Consider the following 24,302-nt stretch of genomic DNA (forward strand, 5'->3'; position numbering starts at 1 on the left):
GGCAACCCCCAGAGCCAGAGACCAGGCCGGACGTAAAACTAGGCTGGAGCGGGGACGCTGTACCCCGATTACCTGGCAGGCTAGCGGCGAAGCTGACGACAGCGGCACGTGACCGCGGTAACCCGGAAGTGACGACACTGAAGGAGGGAGCGTGAAGCCGCAGTAATGCGTGAAGCTCGGGCGCCTGGCTGAACGGAAGCGAGAGGTATATATGGCCAGACGCCCCTCCCACAAATGCAGGCTGATACCAGCCTTACCTATTTGTACTCAAATCTACAGATCAATTTGTTCAATTTGGACCCAAAATGTATTTAAACTTTTTCCTAATTTAAAGTGCCATTGGACAGAAGTGCCCCTGTTTCTGAAAAAGAAGCACATATGGGGTCATATATCAAACTGATGTAAAGTAGAACTGGCTTAGTTGCCCCTAGCAACCAATCAGATTTCACCTTTCATTTTTGATGTTGTTGTTAAATCTCTTTTTATTATGTGTCAGGATCCCTACTAATAGGTCACGTCACTGGGGTGAATTATACTAGTGAGCTCATCAAGTTAGCACAGAAATTCCCACCCACCTATTCTAGATGACCGACTTATTCTAACTTACTCCCCTAGATTCTAACACCCCAATAGCTGCCACCACCTATACTATAAGGCAATAGGGGCCTATACTCAGGTATTCTCTTAACCCAAATTTAAAACTGTTAACACAAGTAATCTATATGGGACCTAAAATCCTCTGAAACACTGCTGGTAACAAGGAAGGGACTTATTAATGTTTACATTTAATACACAATAGTGCAGTGCAATACAAAAAGAAATTGTCAGATAAAAACAAAATATACATACAATAACAATGCAGTGAACAGATAAAATAAAAGGGGTAAAATGCAGAATATTGGCTTACCGAGATGCATCAGTTATATTCCAGCTGTGGGGACAGCTGAAGATATGGGCATTCACTCCAAACGATGTGGATCCCCAAAAAGGCTAACAGTTACCTGTTCCCAAACACCCATTTGTATCCCTTCCTCAGCCGAGGGGTGGGCTGTGAGGCAACCTCCCTCCTTTCGGTCCGGCCTTCTGGGACATCTGATATCATTCAGGTTTCTGCCCCACCTTCCCAGAAGACTGACTGAGGTGGCAATATGAATCACGGCGATTCCTCGCTGTATGACAGGGACTGCGGGTACATGTATGATCCCATAATCTGGGTCGCTTTGTCCCGGTCATATAGACACCAAATGTGATGAATGCCTCCTGTCCAGTATGGCGCGCATAGACTCTGCCCAAAGCCCATGCCAGGCTGAACACAATTATTAGGGTTCTGAGGCTGTGGGTGCCATGAGGTTGGAGTTATGGCTTCTGATATTATTTCATTCATCTACTGAATGGGTTAGACCACTCACTCGTCTAGCAGCCAACATGTCTAGGGTGGCTGTGCATTTTAAGTATCCCCCTCCTAGGTCTTCATTAGGATGCCCAAATGGTTTGCAATTAGCGGGCCTGTGCTAAATGGGGGTTTCCTCTGAGAATGTGGAGTTTCTCACCTAGTCATCAGATGGGCTGGCATCTAAAGGCACCATTTGCATTAGCTTAATAGATAAATTAGCCACTGCTATACAATTAGCTATTGATAATGTAAGTTTAGGAGAATATGAGATCTATCTGTCTATTCCCCTCAGATTTCGTTACATTATATATAAAGGTTAACACAAATAAGAGTGTACAAACAAACAATACATCTCCAAGTAGTAGATTATGCATTAGAAAACTGTACATTAATACAAAATAAATTCTGTTACACAATGAGACAGTGTGAGAGTCTTATTTGTCTGGGGTTCCTGCCCATCATAATACGTAGGGTGTAACTATAGCCTTCTGTAGTGATACTAAAGCATAGTGAATTGAAGGTGAGGCTACAAGATGTATTTAACATATATGTTGGGGTAGGGGTGTCGTCTCCAGCTCTAATTTGCTTCTTATAATATCTGCATCTTTAGATGTAATATTATTATGATAGGCGTATCTACAGATACACTTATAGGTACTAGTGTATCCCACCATCTGGATTAGGTCTTCCTAACTACTGTTCGTGACAGTTGTCATGGTACTGTCTCCTGAAAGATATCTCTTCTTCATGTGAAGGTTGCCAAGTTTTCAGGTAGTGTTCTCTGCAATTGCATTCCCACCCAACTAGCTCCTCCATGTGACAGAGATCATTCATTTTCTCATACCACATAGCTATGGTCAGAGGCTCCACTTCTCTCCATTTCATTGTGATTAATAGCTTCACCGCTGCTATCATGTGCGTTGGCAAGCTTCTTTTATCAGGTCTATATATTTGGCAGCTCCTTTGTAAAATGGAAGGTGGAATCTGATTTTTTGCTATAGGCAACTAAGCTAGTTCTACGCTGCACCAGTTTAATAAATGACCCCAATATTTTTTCTCAAATTTTGACAATACATTGAAATGATTCAAATTTATTTTATGACTGCATTTTACTCCTTTTGGGCTACAAATAATTTTTTCATTTGGTCTAAAAATATTCAGGAGTTTCTTAAATATTAGATGCAAGTTGTCTCTCTGTGTTTTCTTCTGAATGGCTAATGTGTAGTTCTTATCTCTGACCTAATGACCTCATAAACACATTTAGGCCACAGTCTTATCTGGTTGATAAGAATTGAGCTATAATTATTGTTTAGAAAAAAGACAACTGAGGGAAGATCTAATAACTATGTATAAATATCAGGGGTCAGTACAGAGATCTCTCCAATGATTTATTTGCACCCCGGACTGTAACGAGAGGACATCCTCTGAAAGAAAGTTTCTACAGAAACAGAGAAGAGAATTCTTTACTGTAAGAGAAGTGAAACTATGGAACTCTCCGCCTTAGGCTACATGCACACGGCCGTATGTGTTTTGAGGTCCGTAAATTGTGGATGCCTAAAATGGACAAGAATATGACATGTTCTATTTTTTTTGCGGGGCTATGGAACGGACATACGGATGTGGACAGCACTGTCCACATTTTTTGCGGACCCATTGAGACAGAACGGACACGGAAACAAACAACGTTCGTGTGCATGTAGCCTGCGGAAGTGGTGATGGTGAATTCACTAAAAGAGTTGAAGAGGGGCCTGGATGTATTCCTGAAGTGTAATAATATTACAGGTCATAGTTACTAGAGATGGGTTGTTGATATAAGGAGCTATTCTGATTGCCTGATTGTAGTCGGAAAATAATTTTTCCCCCTAAAGTGAGGAAAATTGGCTTCTACCCTACAAGGTTTTTTTTTTTTTTTTGCAGTCCTTCGGATCAACTTGCAGAATATCAGGCTGAACTGGATAGACAGATGTCTATTTTTAGCTTTATAAACTATAGGGCACATTTATTAAGACCGGCGTTTTAGACACCAGTCTTAATAAGGGCCAATAGCTGATTGTTGATCTGCCGAAGTTATGAAAAGTCACCGCTCCATAACTTCAGCACATCCAGCGTCAATTCTAAATGTACAACAGCTTCCTAGCTATAGAAAATGGTAAATCAGATGAGCTTTCCGGCCCATCCCCTTCCCCACCCATGCCATGTCCACTTATTTAGACCTGGCATAAGATTAAAAAATGACCCCTTATGTTATGGTTTTACTATGTTACTATGTTATGAAGTCAGCAAAACAAAGATAAGAACTACACATGTGCTGTGAGATGATGGGATTCAAAGAAAACACAACGCACAGACAGATTTTTTTTTTTCTCTTTTATCTCAGAAACAAAAGTACCATATTTTTCGCCCTATAAGACACACCGACCCATAAGACGCACCTAGGTTTTTGAGGAGGAAAATAAGAAAAAAAAAATTTTGAGCCAAAAGGTATGCTTTTGGTGGGCTTTGAACTAATGGTAGCCTGTGAATGACACTATTATGGGGGATCTGTGGATGATGCACTGTTATGGGGGATCTGTGGCTTACACTGATATGAGCATCTGTGGATGGCACTGTTATGAGCATCTGTGGATGGCAGGCACTGTTATGGGGGTCTGTGGCTGACAATATTATGGGGGTCTGTGGATGACACTATTATGGGGATCTGTGGCTGACACTGTTATGGGCGTCTGTGGTTGACACTGTTATGGTGGGGACATCTGTGGATGGCATGACTGCTATGGGGGGATCTGAGGATGACAGATAAATTGCATGTTATGTTATGTGTCATTCACAGATCCCTCCCATAACAGTGTCCCTGTGTATTGTGAATGACCGCCAATACAGGGGGTGGGGACTGTCATCTACAGTAGTTTTGTAATGGCACCAGGGCCCAGTGCAGTCATTGTATTCTATTGCACCAGGCCCCGCTCACTGTACTAATTATATCTAACTGCAGACAATGTTTAACTATAGAATATCTTCAATCCAGCAGCTTGTACTTACGTCCATAGCAGGCAGGAGGCAAGAGAGTGGGCGGGCGGGCACTGGCAGCGTAACTCACTACGTCACGCACTTGCGCCGCTTCCTTCATTCATAAAGTGGGCAGAGCAGGTGCGCGATATAGTGAGTTACGCTGCCAGTGCCTGCCCGCCCAGCCTCCTGCCTGCTACGGATGTAAGTACAGACTGCTGAATTGAAGATATTCTATAGTTAAACATTGCCTGCAGTTAGATACGATTAGTACAGCGAGCGGGGCCCGGTGCAATAGAATACAGTGACTGCACTGGGCCCCGCTGCCATTACAAAACAAGACTCTGGCCCCCAGCCCCTCTTCCCTCCACCCTGATACACGGTGTATCAGTGTAAACTGCAGCATTCACCCCATAAGATGCACTGCCATTTTCCACCCACTTTTGGGCTAAAACAGTGTGTCTTATAGTGCGAAAAATACTGTAATTGGATTTCCCATAGCTTCCTCAACGGCACTGACAGAAGGTTAACCCCCAACTACCAAGGACAGTAAACAATGCAGAATCCCACAATAAAAATAATCTCCTCCTCTATATACTTCAGTTAATGACAGAGACCAAGAGATGCTAAAAAAATATGAATAATTCTAAATAACCAACAATATACAATAACAAAAGGCAAAACAAAATTAGGGTGGGAATGCCCAGTGCTGATGTGGAAGCTATGGGAAATCCAATTGCCGGTAAGAGTAATTATCATCTTTCTAAATGGCTTCCCAATGGCACTAAAAGAAGATTTACAGAGAAGAATCAAGTTCAGGAGGGACTACTGCCAAAAGGACGGACAAACAACAAATCCCAATTCATAAGAATGGTTAACTTATAAGGTTTGAAGAAGGTTAAAGGATTTGACCAAGTGCCACCTCAGAATTTTTTTTCAAACAAGACTGATGCCTTTGCTGCTGAGGAGTTGAAAATAGCTCTAGTTGAGTGAGCCCTAAGCCCTGGAGGAGGAGAAACTTTTTTCTCCTGATAACAAGCAGTAATATGTCACCGCCAGTTCTGTAAGAAGGTCTGGCAGACGTTCTTCTCTACCTCTTGTATGATGTTCTTTGTTTTGGTTTCACTTTGTCATCTCTTTTCCTTCTGCCAGGTGTCACTTATTTAGACTAATCGTCTTCCTTTATATTCCCTCCCATACTGCCTCACTTTGCAGTTTATACTACTTCCTGGATAAAGTGTTCACTGCTGGAGGCTGCTGCTGTTTGCTCAGATAAGTATTTTACTTTATCGTGTTTCCTTGCTAGCTTGATTCTAGGTGACCCTGACTCCATCCGTATTAAGTGCAGGGAACCAGTGGTCATGTCCCCTCACTATTATAGGGTTTTCAGGTGTCACATAGTCTTAGGTACGTGGGCATGCAATTGTCTACCATTGAGACCCTTGCATGTGCATAGCACAGGGACAGAAAAGAAAAAAGAGGGGGTTAATCACCTGACTTCTCTGAAAGAGGATCAGGAAACTTAACTCGCAGGGCGCCAATAGGTATAAATACGACAAACTTTTACTAGAACTGTAAAAAAATGTTTAAAACATAAGGTAGTAAAATACAATGACCACCAGAATCTAAGTGGTTTGGAATCTATGCAAGTTGAAAAGAAGGCTGCCGACGGGATATAACTAGCTAGGAAAGTGTACCTAGACAGTGTCATGGTCTTACCTTCTTGCTGTTTTCCTTCGTTTGACATGTGCTGGCGGCCATCTTGGTTTCTGGGTTTCTTGTAGCCTCCCACCCTGCGGCTTCTCCTTCCCACTGGGAGGAGCTGGATGCCTAGCTCATATATATAGGAGGTCTGTGGCTTCAGTTCCTTGCTTGGTCCTCCTGTGTTCACATGCTTCTATGACTGCTGCTGCTTCTGGTTCCTGATCCTGGCTTCGTCTGACTACCCTGCTGGTTCCTGATCCAGGCTTCGTCTGACTACCCTGCTGGTTCCTGATCCAGGCTTCGTCTGACTACCCTTCTAGTTCCTGACCTCTGGCTTCGCAAGACCCTGCTTCGGTTTAGCCATCCGTTTGGACTTTTGCCTTACAGCTTGGTTTTCAATAAAGCCTTCTTATTTCCACTTATCTCTTGTTGTACGTCTGGTTCATGGTTCCATGACATTAGGACCAAGCCATGAATTCTGACGGTACAGGGCCATCCTCGCTACCTACGCTGGTTGCCAGACTTGATCAGCAGGATCACCTGTTGGGTTGGTTCGCTGTGGCGTTGCAAACCCTGCTTGAACGCACGGCTCATTTAGCTTCCGTTGCCGATGGGTCGGTTGTCGCTCCTGGGCCCGCTCCTACTGCCGCTCCGGTTGTTGCGCCAGAGTCTACCCCGACACCTGTTGCTGCGCCTGCGGTGTTTCGGGGTATGACCGGTTCTGCCCCCCTTCCACAGCGCTTTGGGGGAGAGCCAACTCAGTGCCGAGGTTTCCTTAACCAGGTGGGCATTTATTTCGAGTTGCTGCCACATGCCTTTCCTACTGAGAGATCAAAGGTGGGCTTCTTGATCTCCCTGCTCTCGGACAAGGCCTTGGCCTGGGCCAGCCCTTTATGGGAGAACAACAATCCGGTGGTTGCCGAGTTTTCCGGTTTTGTTGCTTCTCTTCGGAAGGTATTCGATGTGCCGGCTCGTGCTGCCTCTGCTGCGAAGCTCCTTATGTCCATCAGACAGGGTTCACGATCCGTAGCTGAATACGCCATTGAGTTTCGTACCCTGGCAGCAGAGGTGGGCTGGAATAATGAGGCTCTGGTCGCTGCTTTCTCTCATGGTCTCTCGGATGCCTTGAAGGATGAGGTTGCAGCTAAGGACCTACCAGTGGAGCTCGAGTCTCTTATTTCTTTCCTGATTTTGATTGACACCAGACTCAGGGAGAGACCTTCCTTTAAGGAGAGCCTGCGGAGGTCTTCTAACAGATTGGCGCCTACGTTTGCTGTCCCACCCGTGCCTCCCTCTCCTCCCACGCCTCCTGGGGATGACTTGTCTGGGGGTGAACCCATGCAGCTGGGGTTTGCTCGCCTGTCCGAGGGGGAGAGGGTACTCCGGAGACGCGAGGGCCGATGCATGTACTGTGGTCTCGGTGGGCATTTTCGGTTGGCATGCCCGAACCGTCCGGGAAACGCTCGCACCTGAGATCCTGTCGGGGGCAGATCTTGGGTGGAGTCTCCTCGTCCCCGGTTTCCCGTGTTGACAAACCACTGATTACTGTTGTCCTCTCCTGGGTCGGGGGCTCGGTGACGACCCAGGCGTTGGTGGACTCTGGTGCTGGTGGTTTGTTCATTGATAGTGTGTTCGCTGCCGCCAATTCCATTCCTCTGCAGCCTCGAGGTTCCCCACTGGCTCTTGAGGCGATAGACGGCAGACCCCTTCTGCCGCCACACGTGACTCATGAGACCCTTCCAGTGGGGATGGCCATTGGTGCCGTTCACAGAGAGTGGGTCTGTCTCCAGGTTATTTCGTCTCCACACTACTCGGTGGTCTTGGGGTACCCCTGGCTCCAGAAGCATAATCCGACTTTCGATTGGAGATCGGCCGAGATCCTCTCGTGGTCACCGCAGTGTGGGGCTAGTTGCATCCATGGGCCTGTCAAGTTGCTGTGTACTTCCTCGGACTCTCTGTTGCCTCCTGAATACGAGGAGTACCGGGATGTATTCGATAAGGTGCGTGCGGTTGCCCTACCTCCGCACCGCCCATACGATTGTGCCATAGAGTTACAATCTGGTGCCGTTCCTCCCCGTGGCAAAGTCTATCCACTGTCGGTAGCGGAGAATGAGGCCATGGAGGAGTACGTGAGGGAGGCGCTTTCACGCGGACACATTCGCAAATCCTCGTCCCCGGCAGGGGCTGGATTTTTCTTTGTGAAAAAGAAGGGCGGTGAGTTGAGGCCTTGCATCGATTACAGGGGTCTCAATCGCATCACGATCAAGAACGCTTACCCGATACCCTTGATTTCCGAGCTGTTCGATCGCCTCAAAGGGGCCACGGTCTTTACCAAACTCGACCTGAGGGCGGCATATAACCTGGTAAGGATCAAGGCGGGCGATGAGTGGAAGACCGCGTTTAACACCAGGACCGGTCATTATGAATCCTTGGTTATGCCCTTTGGGTTGTGCAATGCGCCCGCAGTCTTCCAGGAATTCATCAACGATGTTTTCCGTGACCTGTTGCAGCAGTGTGTGGTGGTCTATTTGGATGACATCTTGGTATATTCTGAATCCATGGAGGCCCACATTCTGGATGTCAGACGAGTGTTGCAACGGTTACGAGAGAACAAGCTGTTCGGTAAGCTTGAGAAATGCGAATTTCACCGATCCCAGGTAACCTTCTTAGGTTACATCATTTCCGCTGAGGGGTTCTCCATGGATCCTGAGAAGGTTTCGGCTGTCTTACAGTGGCCCCAGCCCAGTGGTCTTCGTGCCCTGCAGCGCTTTTTGGGCTTCGCCAATTATTATCGGAAGTTCATCAGGGACTTTTCCATGCTAGCCAAGCCTCTCACGGATCTGACCAAGAAGGGCAGTAATCCCCAGGTCTGGCCGCTCGAGGCCATCCGAGCTTTTGAGGCTCTAAAGTCCGCCTTTGTGTCGGCTCCGATTCTGTCGCATCCCAACCCTGGGTTGCCTTTTGTCCTCGAGGTGGACGCGTCTGAGACGGGAGTAGGCGCCCTTCTGTCTCAGCGTAGAACACCAGAGGGTCCTCTGCTTCCTTGTGGGTTTTACTCCCGGAAACTGTCTTCCGCGGAGTGCAACTATCAGATTGGTGACAGGGAGTTATTGGCCATCGTGCAGGCCCTTAAAGAATGGAGGCACTTGCTCGAGGGCTCGGTGGTTCCGGTTCTCATCCTGACGGACCACAAGAATCTGACCTACCTCTCTGAGGCCAAGAGATTGACACCACGTCAGGCCAGATGGGCTCTGTTCTTGTCACGTTTTAATTACGTGGTCTCCTACCTACCCGGTTCCAAGAACATCAGAGCGGATGCCTTATCACGGCAGTACTCCGAGCTGTCCGGGGAGGAGTCGATTCCTACTTCGGTCATACCTCCGAATCAGATCCTGGCCGCCATTCGCACCAGCCTGACCTCTCCCCTGGGTGAGCAGATTTTGGCGGCTCAATCTGGTGCTCCCTCTGGGAGACCCAACGGCAGATGTTTTGTGCCTGAGGAGTTGCGCACTCGGTTGTTGCGAACCTACCATAACTCCAAGGCCGCGGGGCATCCTGGAAAGAATCAGCTGTCCTGGGCTGTTTCACGTCTGTTCTGGTGGCCTTCTCTACGTTCCGACATCGCTGCATATGTAGCGGCATGCTCCGTTTGTGCCCAGAGTAAGTCCCCTCGGCACCTTTCGTTGGGCCTGTTGCAACCCATAGCCACCGGGGAGCGTCCATGGTCACACCTGGGGATGGATTTCATTGTGGACCTCCCTGCATCCCGAGGCCATACGGTCATTCTCATGATTGTGGATCGGTTTTCCAAAATGTGCCACTGTGTTCCTCTCAAGAAGTTACCCTCTGCACAAGAGTTGGCCACGATTTTTGCCAGGGAGGTTTTCCGGTTGCACGGTTTGCCCAAGGAGATTGTGTCGGATCGGGGGAGTCAGTTTGTGTCCAGGTTCTGGCGCGCCTTTTGCTCCCAGTTGGGGATTCATCTCTCTTTCTCCTCGGCCTACCACCCTCAGTCCAATGGGGCCGCAGAACGATCCAATCAGGCCTTGGAGCAATTCCTTCGATCACCAAGACAATTGGGTTGACCTCCTGCCTTGGGCTGAGTTTGCCAGGAACACGGCGGTGAACTCTTCCTCTGGGACGTCTCCCTTCATGGCCAATTATGGGTTCCAACCTGCCGTGTTACCGGAGGTATTCTCTCCCCAGGATATTCCGGCTGTGGAGGATCACCTTTCCGTCCTACGTGCTTCTTGGGTACAGATCCAGAGGTCCCTTGAGGTCTCTGCGCAGCGCCAGAAACTCCAGGCTGATCGCAGACGAGCGCCCGCTCCTTCCTACCAGGTCGGAGACCGCGTATGGTTGTCCACCCGCAACCTCAACCTTCGAGTGCCCACTCCCAAGCTGGCGCCTCGCTTTGTTGGTCCCTTCCGAGTGCTTCGCAGGGTAAACCCGGTAGCCTATGCCCTTGCGCTTCCTCCTGGCATGCGGATCTCCAACGTTTTTCATGTCTCCCTGTTGAAGCCACTGGTGTGTAATCGTTTCACTTCCTCGGTTCCTCGGCCTCGTCCGGTCCAAGTGGGCAATCGTGAGGAGTATGAGGTGAGCAATATCCTGGACTCCCGCCTGGTCCGCGGTCGGGTGCAGTTTTTGGTCCATTGGCGTTGTTATGGTCCAGAGGAGCGTTCCTGGGTTCCCTCCGCAGATGTCCATGCTCCTGCCTTGCTCCGAGCCTTCCACGCACGCTTCCCTCAGAAACCGTTCTTTACTCCGCGGAGGAGGGGCCCTTGAGGGGGAGGTACTGTCATGGTCTTACCTTCTTGCTGTTCTCCTTCGTTTGACATGTGCTGGCGGCCATCTTGGTTTCTGGGTTTCTTGTAGCCTCCCACCCTGCGGCTTCTCCTTCCCACTGGGAGGAGCTGGATGCCTAGCTCATATATATAGGAGGTCTGTGGCTTCAGTTCCTTGCTTGGTCCTCCTGTGTTCACATGCTTCTAAGACTGCTGCTGCTTCTGGTTCCTGATCCTGGCTTCGTCTGACTACCCTGCTGGTTCCTGATCCAGGCTTCGTCTGACTACCCTGCTGGTTCCTGATCCAGGCTTCGTCTGACTACCCTTCTGGTTCCTGACCTCTGGCTTTGCAAGACCCTGCTTCGGTTTAGCCATCCGTTTGGACTTTTGCCTTACAGCTTGGTTTTCAATAAAGCCTTCTTATTTCCACTTATCTCTTGTTGTACGTCTGGTTCATGGTTCCATGACAGACAGGCATAGGCAGTTTGAGAAAAAAGATTTTTATCCCATAAGGAGGCGCCACTCTTCCGTTACTAGTCAACAGAAATTCTAAATTTATAAAATTCTAAATTCATAAAAATTCTTTATAAAAGGTGATATTCATAACATGATTTTATCAGACTATAGATAAAATAAATTGTAAATATTCAGCCAGTAGTATGTAAACCAAATCTATAATAAAAAACTTGGTTTATACTCACTTCACCCAGGAGGAGAGATGGGGGATAAACTCAAAACACCCCCAAACCCTTCCTCCTGCGCCTGGCTCGCTTCTAGAAAGTCAGGAAATAAACGGCAGTCCTTCAACTGGAACTTCTTGTTAATTCCTTTTATTGAGTAGTCAGGGTGGGGTGAGGAGAAGGCTCAACGCGTTTCGGGGATATATAAGTCCCCTTCATCAGGAGCATGTCTAATGGTGAAGAAACTAGCTTATTTAAATCAAATATGGCGCCAAAAACGGGTAGCACAGCGTCACTTCCGGTTTGCGTCCACCCCATGCGTTCCAGCGTGGAACGCAAACCGGAAGTGAAGGCCAGCGCCCACCGAAAATGCAGACAAACAATGACAACTTCATCATAATACTTAGCCAGTATTCGGCTATAACAAGTGTGTCACGGTAAACAGGAATATCTTACAAACAATCGGCACACATTGGTTAATTTGTCCTCCGCCGGCTGCAGGTCCGGGACCGGAAGTGACGTCACCCCCGGTCTTCCGGCTCCCGGAGGCTTATAACCCATAAGAATTTACATGAAACATGCATGGTGAGACTTTAGGGACATAGGGGATGATAACTAAAGATAAAAATACTTAAAACGAGTGACTATGTAGTGCATCGACATCGATGCTAAATCCGAATCCCCGCCCACTTCCGGTTAGTGGAACGCAGATAATAGGACTACGTGCTGGAACGCATGGGGTGGACGCAAACCGGAAGTGACGCTGTGCTACCCGTTTTTGGCGCCATATTTGATTTAAATAAGCTAGTTTCTTCACCATTAGACATGCTCCTGATGAAGGGGACTTATATATCCCCGAAACGCGTTGAGCCTTCTCCTCACCCCACCCTGACTACTCAATAAAAGGAATTAACAAGAAGTTCCAGTTGAAGGACTGCCGTTTATTTCCTGACTTTCTAGAAGCGAGCCAGGCGCAGGAGGAAGGGTTTGGGGGTGTTTTGAGTTTATCCCCCATCTCTCCTCCTGGGTGAAGTGAGTATAAACCAAGTTTTTTATTATAGATTTGGTTTACATACTACTGGCTGAATATTTACAATTTATTTTATCTATAGTCTGATAAAATCATGTTATGAATATCACCTTTTATAAAGAATTTTTATGAATTTAGAATTTTATAAATTTAGAATTTCTGTTGACTACTAACGGAAGAGTGGCGCCTCCTTATGGGATAAAAATCTTTTTTCTCAATGTGCATAGCAGTCAGGGAGAGCTCTTAGGGTTTTATAGGGCTCACCTCTATGCTCCTTAGTTTGGGATCAAGCCAGTCGGTCGTTTATTTATAAGTTCCAGCTATCTGCAACTTCATCCATGACATAATAGCTAGTGCAATCCAGCCAGCAATAAACAATTTGTTTGCAGCCAGTCCCTTGTTTTTGCCTTGATATTGTATGAGGAGATTGTCAGAGTGGACTGTCATTTTCCTATGATTTTGTACATATCTGGTCAATGTGTTTTTTCTATTAGTCAGTGTGTGTTGTATTACTTAGTGGGTGTTGTAGTGATGGACTTCACATCTCCCTGGTACCAGAGAGAAGGTATGCTAATGACCTCTGCAACCCACAGGAAATGTTAGGGTTGGGAACACTTCTATCGGGGTCTGACCATGCTTCAAAGCATTCCTATCCGAAGGGGTAGTGAACCCAGGTGCCTGCTTGTAGGTTTGAAGAGCTCTGGCACAATTCCTCATTCCAGATCCCCTAGACCCTTGTTTCTGAGGAATGTGCTCCCCAACCTTTGCTGCTGCCATCTGTAGTAATCACAATTTGATCTACCTATCATCATTGGACTTCCTGTTGAAGGTGCTTTCTTATTAGCCACCAGCTGAAGGAACTCTTCAATGAGTAGGGAAGTTGAATTTTCTTGTCCAGTGTGAGTAGACTCTCATAATAGTCCTTTTTATTCCTGTGGTAAGAAAGTTTTTCTGAACTGGTGGGCATCTAAAAAGACTCCTAGGAAGATCTTTTGTTGGCTGGGTAACAGGTCCTCTATTTCTCTGTTTACTAACCAACCAAGAGAAGACAGGATCTGGATTACCATCTGAATATGAAGGGCCAATATCGTCTAGATATGGTATTAGCATTCCAGTAATAGGAGCACACAGTAGCAGCCTCCAGGATGAACTGCGAGATAAACACTATTGATTTCCAGAATTTTTTTATCTCCTGCCCCCATGCTGAGGCTGGGATCTCCATGTGCTGGAAGTAAGTCTTTGTGCCGGAAGGAGCTCACCAGAAGCGTTTAGAGAATCCTGACTGCTTGGGCTGCCATGCTGCGCCAATCCCACATGTCAGGAATGCTATTACCAGCCAAGGTTGTCTTATAGGAAGGACTTATACCAAGGAACGAAGAGGGAGAGCACTCCAGAGTAAAGAAACAGTAGCACCCACTGGCAGAAGGTTTCCAAGCCTCCTGAGAGACAGGAAATAATAACTGAAGAAGCTAGAGGAGGAGATTATTTTTATTGTGGGCATTTGTGTTTTTCTTCCAATCCTCGGGGCAGGTCTATCCTCATGTTAGTGCTGTTGAGGAAGCGTAAGGGAAAATATGATTTGTAGCCCAAAATAAGTACAATGCAATCATAAAATAAATGTCCCTGAAGGTGTATATAGCCTTTAAATACTTTCTTGTCCATGCTGATTTTTTATCAGAGTACTTTTATTCTCACCGCCATTGCACCTTTCAGGTTTTTTTTTTTTTGGCCAATTCAATAATATGGCAGTTTGGTAGTCTTAAGCATGTCCAATCAGATTATTGTACATGTTAAATAATCATGAAAAAGTTTACAGTAAGCCATGCCATTGATTCTTTTTTTATCACCACCATTTGCTGTACTGTATATCATTGATTACTGGGAAGCGGCAAATCATTTATTTCTGCTGTTTAACAGACATTACCTGAACCAAGAATAATGGATTATGAAATTAGTTTCAGAATGGAAACTGTTAGTCCTGGATTATGGTAGGGTTGGGTATAATAATTTTATCTCCATTGTCAAGATAATATTCCAAATCAGGGTGCTAAAAGTATGAAACAAGTTTTCACTGGCACTCTAGGTCCAGCAGCAAGTTCTCTTCTCCTCTGCTTCCAGTCCCTGTAGGATTGGAAATGTAACATGACATGCATATCACTGCTGCCAGGGAACCAATAGCCTCTGAGGCCACTTTTTTTTTTTTTATCACACAAAAATGGTGCAAACCAATTGACAGATTTCCCTTTCATGTGTGAAAGAAGCTTTATAGCATAAGTATAAACAGTTAAGCACATTTTTGTTCACTGACCTGAAGTGGAAGACACTTTACCAGCATTTGCTTGAATACTTGGCTTGGTTGTTCTGTCTACACTTGGAGCTAGTGCTATAATAGAAGAGTAAACAAATGTATAAGCACATTAAGAGTACATGCAAACAGGATAAAAAAAAAAAAAACATCATACCTGTGGTATGAATTTCAATTCTGTAGCATGCCAGCTTAGGCCAATTTCACATAGTCAGTGTTTGATTGGTGAACAGTGTCCATTTTAGGATCATAGTTTCATATCAGAATAATGTCAGTTTGAGGCAAATCACTCTGCTTGACCTCCGACTTCTCACTCTGATATCTGACTCTGACACTTATATTATATATTACTGTTTTTCCTAGGTCAGTAACAACACATTCTTCATTGGTACCTTGGAACCGAATCTGGATTTGGGAAAAGGTTTTTAACAGTAGAAATTAATTTTTGAAGTTATTACCCGAAGTCTTCGCAAAGTAATAACTTCGGCTCATCTGAGCCAATACATTCTAATGCTGTACGGAGCACTCACGCCGTACAGTATAGTTTTATGTGAATCGCCTTTAGATGTTTCATCGGAAGTCGATTTGCTCATTCCTAGTCCCAGGTGTTGGATCCCCACTGATCAGATACTGATGATCAGTATTAAAGTCTCATAAAGCTTTTTTAATGGTAATGCATCTTGTTCATATCTAGTACGTTTGGGGTTAAAAGCATGCCAGCAGAAAAGTTGGATACATGTTGTTTTAAAAAAATATACTAGCTAGATGACAAATTCAAATGTTTGAATGTAATGTCTGACTTTTCTCACTTGTTTTACATACTTCACCATCAGTTTCACATGTACTTTACTTTGTATTTGCTACATAGAGATATAGCCATAGAAAATCCCATCTTAATAGCTTAGCCTTTGGTTCAATGGTAAAGCCACTATTTCTTAAACACAAAGGTTTAGGATTTCAAGACAAAGTAGCCGACAGAAAATAGATAGATGATAAATTGAAGTGATGTCTGATTTTGATTTCAAGGTCAAAGTAACGGTCCATTCAGACGTCCGTAGGTGTTTTGCATTTCGTAGACCGCACATCGCCGGCACTATAATAGAAAATGCCTTTTCTTGTCCGCAGTTGCAGACAAGAATAGGACATGTTCTATTTTTTTCGGGAAAGGAATGTGAAAAAAATGTGAAAAATATAAATGCAGGATCCGTTTTTCCTTATGACACCGGAGAGACGGATCCGGCATTTTCTCCTATTAACATGCATTAATTCCGAATCCGGCCCCGAGTGTTCCGCCCTGAGTCTGTGCTGCTGAAGGGGTTAAAGTTTTTCCTGAAGAATCCATGGAGAGAGCAGACGGCAGTTCAGGGGTTTGTAGCCAGCACAGTGACGTCTCGTGTACAGACACATATCTGCTCTCTCAGGCTTGTGCACAAAACCTCATCAGAGCAGAGAGAGAAGCTGACATCACAGGTCATGTGACTCTCAGTGAAATCTGAGAAAGCAACAACTGTAGATGCAGTAAGTGCTTGGTAAAGCCTTTACATGTGCCTAGTTAGAAACATACAAAGGACAAAAAAAATAACTCGCACAACCCCTTTAAAGAAGCTGACTTCCTTCCTAGGAGACTTGCACCCTTCACCTTTTCACTAGGAGTGCTGTCCTTATCTATATACATCTACTTTAGTGATTTGGTCAGTGATTTCAATCACTGAGGTGTGGGTCAAAAACAGAACAGGTGCAAATCTTTCCATTATACCTCTGTGTAACCTCCATCCTGAAGTGTGAACTAGGCCTGACTAAGTGAATGGAGCCTTAATTTGATTTTTCCTTTCATTTTTGCCTCCTTATAGTCAGACTTTTTATTTTTATATCTACTGTACATAAATAAATACTTAACTTTAATGTCTTGTTTGCAAAATGAGTTGGAAACGTTTAGGCATCATTTTAGGGTACAAATCAGTAAGCTTTGAGTTGATGGAATACATAAATAAAAATTGTTTTACTATTTAGCAACTTTTTTTGTTTGTATTTTTTAATGGCACCATTTAATTTACTATAACTTCAAAGAAAGAAATTGAAGAAAAAAATTCTAAAATAAAAATGCATTTCCACCATGTTTTTAGAAGCTTTCTTTTTATGGCATTCACTTCAACCTACAAATAACATGACAAACATATTCTGTGGGTCATAATGATTATACTGATACCAAATTTACATAGGTTTTATTTTGTTTTACTACCTTTAAAAAATAAACCCTTGGAATAAGTACCATTTTTCTTTGCATCCGAATTTTTTGATACCCATATCTTTTTCATGTTTTCATCTACAAAACTGTAGGGCTTGTTTTTTGCAGGGAAAGCTGTAGTTTTTATTGGTAAAATTTTGGGGTAAATATGCCATTTTGATAACTTTTTATTAAAATTTTTTAGGGGGAATGGTGACCAAAAAAAAAATTTTTTTTTATATATCTCTTAATAGTTTGAACATTTTTGGACACAGCGCTAACTATTATGTTGATTTTTATTGATTATTATTATTATATGTCACTAGGGAAAGAGGGCGATTTCAATATTTAATACAGTGTTCATGTTAACTGGGAAACAGAACATTTTCAGGGAGGCCTCCATTTTTTCTACTCTTCTGCAATCCAAGATAATCACACCAGGTGGCTTTTCAGAGTGCCTTATACATATTGTGCATTTCATAGCCCAATACACTTCCTGTTGCCTTTGGATTAGCTACTACTGCTCACATGAACTATGTTGGCCAATTCAATAGCAGGGCTTGAGAAGTTGGGAGTGTCTAGGGATGCTGATGAACAGTGTGCATCAGATAGACTAAGAAGTGGTGCAGCCATCTTGGATGGCAGATGAGAACCCCTAGAATTTGTAGATCTGCTGCTAAAAAGGTGAAAACTGAAGACAAAGTCAGCATGTATTGTTTTTTCTGTTCCTAATTTAATGTGATTTTTTTTTTTTCTTGAACTGGAGGGGTGGGGGTCACTTTAAAATAAATCACCTAAATTTGTATTTCCGTAGAGAACTTGAATATGCAATCTTCTTATTGCTTGTACCTCAGACTGCAACAAACTACTGTTATCATAGCATTGGATTTGGATCTAAGCCCTGTGATTTTGTCACAGGTTCTCTGATCAGAGGGCAGAGGGAACCCCTTCCTCTCTCTAACTGCTTAGATGCCATAGTCGCTACTGACTTCTGTGGATGCGATAGTGATAAACATTATAATAATAAGGCTATTTTTACCTTGCAGTTAAAGGCTCTATTCTGAGCCTTTGTTTGCAAGTCCTTCAGATTTGTCAGAAAGAATAGCGCAACATGCAGCACTAATCTTCCTGTCAAAATAACAGACACCACATTAGAACTCCTGATGAATGACTTTACCTGTTATATTCCACACTACCAAACATACAGGAGAATACAGCGCTAGATATCTATTACATCAAGTGATGTCTCCTCTTATCTACATGTTCTCTATCCTCATCTTCTGCATTCGGAGAATGGACCGCCACAATGACTTCTTTCAGCCATGACTCATCTCTACAGAGTTTGCCCACCTTTTTAAAGTCCCAAATACTGTGCATCTCAATACTATACTGCAGAAAAAGATATCTACCCCGAAAATACCAGTACCAAACAGAACATTCCTCTTTCAATAACTATTACCACACAGTGCCCCCAAAAATAATTCTGCCCAGCCAGCAGTGCTCCTGAGAGTGAGGTATCATACACAAAGCTGTAGTTTTGGCCTGCATCCAATCAGTTTTTTTTGTGCATTGGATGCAGACTTATTTATCGCAACGGGCCACAAACAATGTGGACAGCACAGCAGTGTGCTGTCCGCATTCGTAAATTCATTCTGCACTCTGCAAAAAAAAATCATGTCCTATTCTTGTCCATTTTGGGGACAAGGATAGGACATTGCTGAAGGAGTAAAAAAACACAGCAGACTCTCGGTCAGTACTCATGTTTTGTATATCCGTGATTTGTGAACCACAAAAATGAATATGGTCATGTGCAGGAGGCTTAACCCCTTATGGACCGGGCTCATTTTCACCTTAAGGACCAGGCCATTCTTTGCAAATCTAACCAGTGTCACTTTATGTGGCGATAACTTTAAAACTCTTTGACTTATCCAAGCCATTCTGAGATAGCTGCTTCATCACATATTGTACTTCATGACACTGGTAAAATGAAGTAAAAAAAAAAAGAATTTTTTTTTACAGAAAAATACAAAATTTACCTAAAATTTAGAAAAATAAGCAAATTTCTAAGTTTCAATTTCTCTACTTCTATATTACATAGTAATACCTCCAAAAATATGTCTACTTCATGTTTGGATAATTTTGGGAATGACATTTTATTTTTTGGGGACGTTACAAGGCTTAGAAGTTTAGAAGCAAATCTTGAAATTTTTCAGAAAATTTCAAAAACCCAATTTTTTAAGGACCAGTTCAGGTCTGAAGTCACTTTGTGAGGCTTACATAATAGAAACCACCCAAAATGACCCCATTATAGAAACTACACCCCTCAAGGTATTTAAAACTGATTTTACAAACATCGTTAACCCTTTAGGTGGTCCACAAGAGTTAATGGCAAATGGAGATAACATTTCTGAATTTTGATTTTTTTTGTGCAAATTTTCCATTTTAATCTACTACTGTACAGGCACATGGTAGGGCATAGAGGGAAAGAAGTGCCGTGTTGTTTTTGGAAGGCAGTTTTTGCTGGACTGGTTTATTTATACCATGTCCCATTTGAAGCCCCCCTGATGCACCCCTAAAGTATAAACTCCATAAAAGTGGCCCAATCTAAGAAACTACACCCCTCAAAGTATTCAAAACTGATTTTACAAACTTTGTTAACTCTTTAGGTGTTCTACAAGAGTTATTGGCAAATGGCGATGAAATTTCAGAATTTAAATTTTTGGGCAAATTTTCCATTTTAATCAATTTTTTCCAGTAACAAAGCAAGGGTTAACAGCCAAACAAAACTCAATATTTATTGCCCTGATTCTGTAGTTTGCACAAACACTCCATATGTGCTTGTAAACGACTGAACGGGCACACAGTAGGGCATAGAGGGAAAGGAGCGCAGTGTGGTTTTTGGGAGGCAGATTTTGCTGGACTGGTTTATTTACACCATGTCCCATTTGAAGCCCCACTTATGCATCCCTAGAGTAGAAACTCCATAAAAGTGACCCATTTTGGAAAATACGGTATAAGGTGGCAGTTTTGTTGGGACTATTTTTAGGGTACATATGATTTTTGGTTGCTCTATATTACATTTTTGTGAGGCAAGGTTACCAAAAATTGAAATTCTGAAATTTCATCTCCATTTGCCATAAACTGTTGAGGAACACCTAAAGGGTTAATAATGTTTGTAAAATCAGTTTTGAATACCTTTAGGGGTGTAGTTTCTTAGATGGGGTCACTACTCTAGGGGTGCATCAGGGGTTCTTCAAATGGGACATGGTGCAAAAAAAAAAAAAGGCCATCAAAATCTGCCTTCCAGAAACCATACGGTGTTCCTTTCCTTCTGCGCCCTGCCGTTTGGTCATACAACAGTTTACGACCACATATGGGGTGTTTCTGTAAACTTCAGAATCAGGGTAATAAATATTAAGTTTTGTTTGTCTGTTTGTCCCTTGCTTTGTTACTGGAAGAAAACTGATTAAAACGGAAAATTTGCCCAAAAATTGCTGTTTTGGCACCATTATTATTTTACTTTTTGACCATGTTCATCTGAGGGGTTAGGTCATGGGGTATTTTTATAGAGCATATTCTTACGGACGCGGCAATACCTAATATGTCTATGTCTTTATTTAGGTTTTACACTATGTTATCCTTTTATAAACAAAAAAAAAAAAAAACATTTAGTATCTCCATAGTCTAAGAGTCAGATTATTTTTTAGTTTTTAGCTGATTATCTTATGTAGGGGCTCATTTTTTTGTGGGATGAGAGGACGGTTTTATTGGCACTATTTTGGGGGGCATATGACTTTTTGATTGCTTGCTATTGCACTTTTTGTGATGTAAGGTGACAAAAAAATACCTTTTTTTGCACTGTTGTTATTTTATTTTTTTGACCATGTTTATCTGAGGAGTTAGGTCATGGGGTATTTGTATAGAGAAGATTCTTACGGACGCGGTGATACCTAATATGTCTTTTTTTTATTTAGTTTAGTTTTATACTATATTATCCTTTTATAAACAAACAAAAAAACATTATGGTATCTCCATAGTCTAAGAGTGAGGTGTCCTTCCGTATCCCCCTCCTGTGACACACTCTGCACTTTTTGGGGGACCGTCCCTTCTTTCCAGTATGGGGGACCACACCTGGAAAGTGTTGGCCAGTGACGATCCAGGTGCCTCCAGTTCCCGAGGTACTCCGGCCTGCTCTTTCCCGGTCAGAAAAGATCAGGGCCTTGAGGACTGCCTCATATCATAGAACTGGAGGAATTTTCCTGTGTTGCCAGCGCTCCGAGACAGCACAAAAGAGTTGTACAAGGCAACCTGCACCAAGCAGACCGCAACTTTTTTGTACCATGCCCGGGTTTTGCGCATGGCGTTATATGGCTTGAGGACTTGATCAGAGAGATTAACTCCTCCCATATACCGATTGTAGTCAACGATACAATCGGGCTTGAGGACCATTGCTGCGGTACCTCGCACAGGGACAGGGGTGATGCCGTTGCCATGAATTGTGGACAGTACAAGGACATCTCTCTTGTCCTTATATCTGACCAGCAACAGGTTTCCACTGGTAAGGGCACGGGTCTCACCCCAGGGATAGGTACCTGGAGGGGGTGGGTAGGGAGGCTGCGTTGATTTTTCGGCACGGTCTCACAAGCGGACGTGGATCTGGCGGCGAGGGACTGGAACAAGGGGATACTAGTATAAAAGTTATCCACGTACTGGTAGTAACCTTTATCTAGCAGTGGGAGCATAAGGTCTCACACAAATTTCCTGCTAACACCCAGAGTGGGGGGACATTCTGGGGGTTGAATACAGGAATCTCGCACCTCGTACACACAAAACTTGTAAGTGTACCCGGAGGTACTCTCACAAAGTTTGTACAGCTTCACGCCATACCTCACCCGCTTAGAGAGAACATACTGGCGGAAAATCAACCGCGACCTCCCTTCCAGGTACATAGGCCTCCAAAAATTTGGCCCCGAAGTGATCGATGACCGGCCTGACCGTCATAATGCAGGCATTTCTGGATAGCCTCAAACCAGGTACATGTCATGGCCGTACTTTAAAGTGGGGTCTGGAAGAGGACGTCCCCACTCCAGTAATGCCTGACACTGGGTTTTTTGACTAGGCCCATGTGCAGCCCCAAAATGTCCTCATCTCGGCTGCACTGACCGGAGTCCAGCCACCGGCCCTAACCTAAAGAGTCCGGGTGTTGAGCAATGAACTGTTGGGCGTACAAGTTAGTTTGCTCCACCATCAGATTCACAAAGTGGTCACTGAAAAAAAGACTAAAATAGTCATATCCAGTGAAGCCCACTGTGGGAATCTGGATTCCTGCTTGGCCAACAAAATCAGAAATCACAGGCTCAAAATGCTCTGGGGTACACCAGACATGTTGACCGGTAGGGAGCTCAGGTGGACTTATCTGCTGGGCTGGAAAACTAGTACGAGCCCCAGAGCTGCTCGTACTAGTGTGGGCCACAGGGTCCCTGGCATGGCGGTCCCCTTGCTCCGCCGCCTTGGGGGCTCATCATCATCATCGCTAGATGATGAGGAGGACGCGGATGACAAGAGGAAAGTGGGGTCATCCTCATCCACACTGGGACTCGGGATTCGGAGGCAAGCAGGGCGTATACTTCTTTGGCCGAGAACGTCAGGCAGGCCATAGGGGAGTGTGTCTGTGCGTGTGTGTGCGCACGTGGAAAACTTTATTCACTGTGCGTGTGTGTGGGGGAGGGGTGTTTGCGTACTTTGCCCTACACCGAACAGAAAAAAATTAAATAAACGAGCAAAATAAATTAGAAAATCCCCAAAAGTATAAAAAATAAATAAATAAAAGATTCAAACGCGCTTATCAGCGGTACGAAGCTGGGGGGGTGGGCAATGCGCTAACAGTGGCCGGCCACTAAGAGTGCCGGCCCCAGTCAACGCATGCAAAAAAAACCAAAAAAAAACACTTGCGCCCCAAAAAATTGTGTCTGTGGGGGTGGGCAAGCTGCAGCACCCCTGGGGGGTCTAAGTTCACACAACTGAGTGCTGTAGACCCCAGACACTCGATCCGGGTGCTAGACCACAATTAAAAAAAAAATAAAAATTTCCCCTAACTCTCCCTCACTATGCCTGCCTAATCTACCTCTCACTACCTCACCGAAATACACTGATTTGTGCCTGATGGCACAAAAAACTTACACTAGTAGTATTTCAAAATTACTGTCCTTAGAAATGCTGTAATTCCATCTGGTGGAGACAGAGAGTTTTAAAAGCCTTATGGCGATGGCTGTCCCACAGTACGTTGTGCCCAGCCGCCACTACTTTTCCAGGTGAGCCATCCCTTCCCTGCACAACCAAGTTGGGGACAAAATCAGATGTGCACTGCGCAATGCCATCTGTGGCAAGGTCCACCTAACTACGGACACTTGGACCAGTAAGCACGGTCAGGGACGTTGTATCTCCATAACAGCACACTGGGTAAATGCAGTGGTGGTTGGGCCTGAGGCAGATAGCAGTTTGGCACATGTCCTTCCACCACCAATTATTGCAGGGCACTTCAGTTTGCCTCCTGTTGCTTCCTCCTCCTACTCCGTTTCCTTATCCTCTACAGCCTCCTCATCTGGTCAGCATATCACCTTCACCACCAACTTCAGCACAGCCAGGGCTAAACGACAGCAGGCAGTATTAGAACTAATCTGTTTGGGCGACAAACTCCACACCGCGCAGGAGCTGTGGACGGGCCTTGAACAACAGACCAATGAGTGGTTGGTGCCAGTGAGCCTTAAACCCAGCCTGGTAGTGTGCGATAATGGGTGAAATCTTGTAGCAGCTCTGAGACTAGCTGGTTTGAGGCACAACCCTTGCCTGGTGCATGTGCTGAAATGGTGGTGCAGAGGTTCCTTAAAAACTACCCTGATATGTCAGAGCTGCTGCATAAAGTGCGGGCCGTTTGTGCACGCTTTTTGTTTTCGGACCCTGCTGCTGCTCGCCTGTCAGAGTTGCAGCGTAACTTCGGCCTTCCAGCTCACTGACTCATATGCGACATGCCCACAAGGTGGAACTCCACCTTGCACATGCTGGCCAGACTGTGCGAGCAGCAGCAGGCGATAGTGGAGTTTCAGCTACAGCACACACAGGTGAGTCGCTCTGCTGAACAGCACCACTTCACCACTAATGACTGGGCCTCCATGC

General features: G+C 44.6%; 1 protein-coding gene across 5 annotated transcripts in view; it reads right to left on the reverse strand.

Annotated features, from left to right (window-relative positions):
- Positions 1-24,302, reverse strand: part of LCP2 (lymphocyte cytosolic protein 2) — a 527,047-nt gene that overhangs the window by 193,737 nt on the left and 309,008 nt on the right. For all 5 annotated transcript variants that reach the window (XM_044280889.1, XM_044280886.1, XM_044280887.1 and 2 more), the window contains one exon: positions 14,909-14,983. In XM_044280889.1, the coding sequence (XP_044136824.1) occupies positions 14,909-14,983 (75 nt within the window). The remainder of the gene's footprint in view (positions 1-14,908; positions 14,984-24,302) is intronic.

This window comes from Bufo gargarizans, chromosome 2 (genome assembly GCF_014858855.1).
Source record: "Bufo gargarizans isolate SCDJY-AF-19 chromosome 2, ASM1485885v1, whole genome shotgun sequence".
Classification (NCBI taxonomy): Eukaryota; Metazoa; Chordata; class Amphibia; order Anura; family Bufonidae; genus Bufo; species Bufo gargarizans.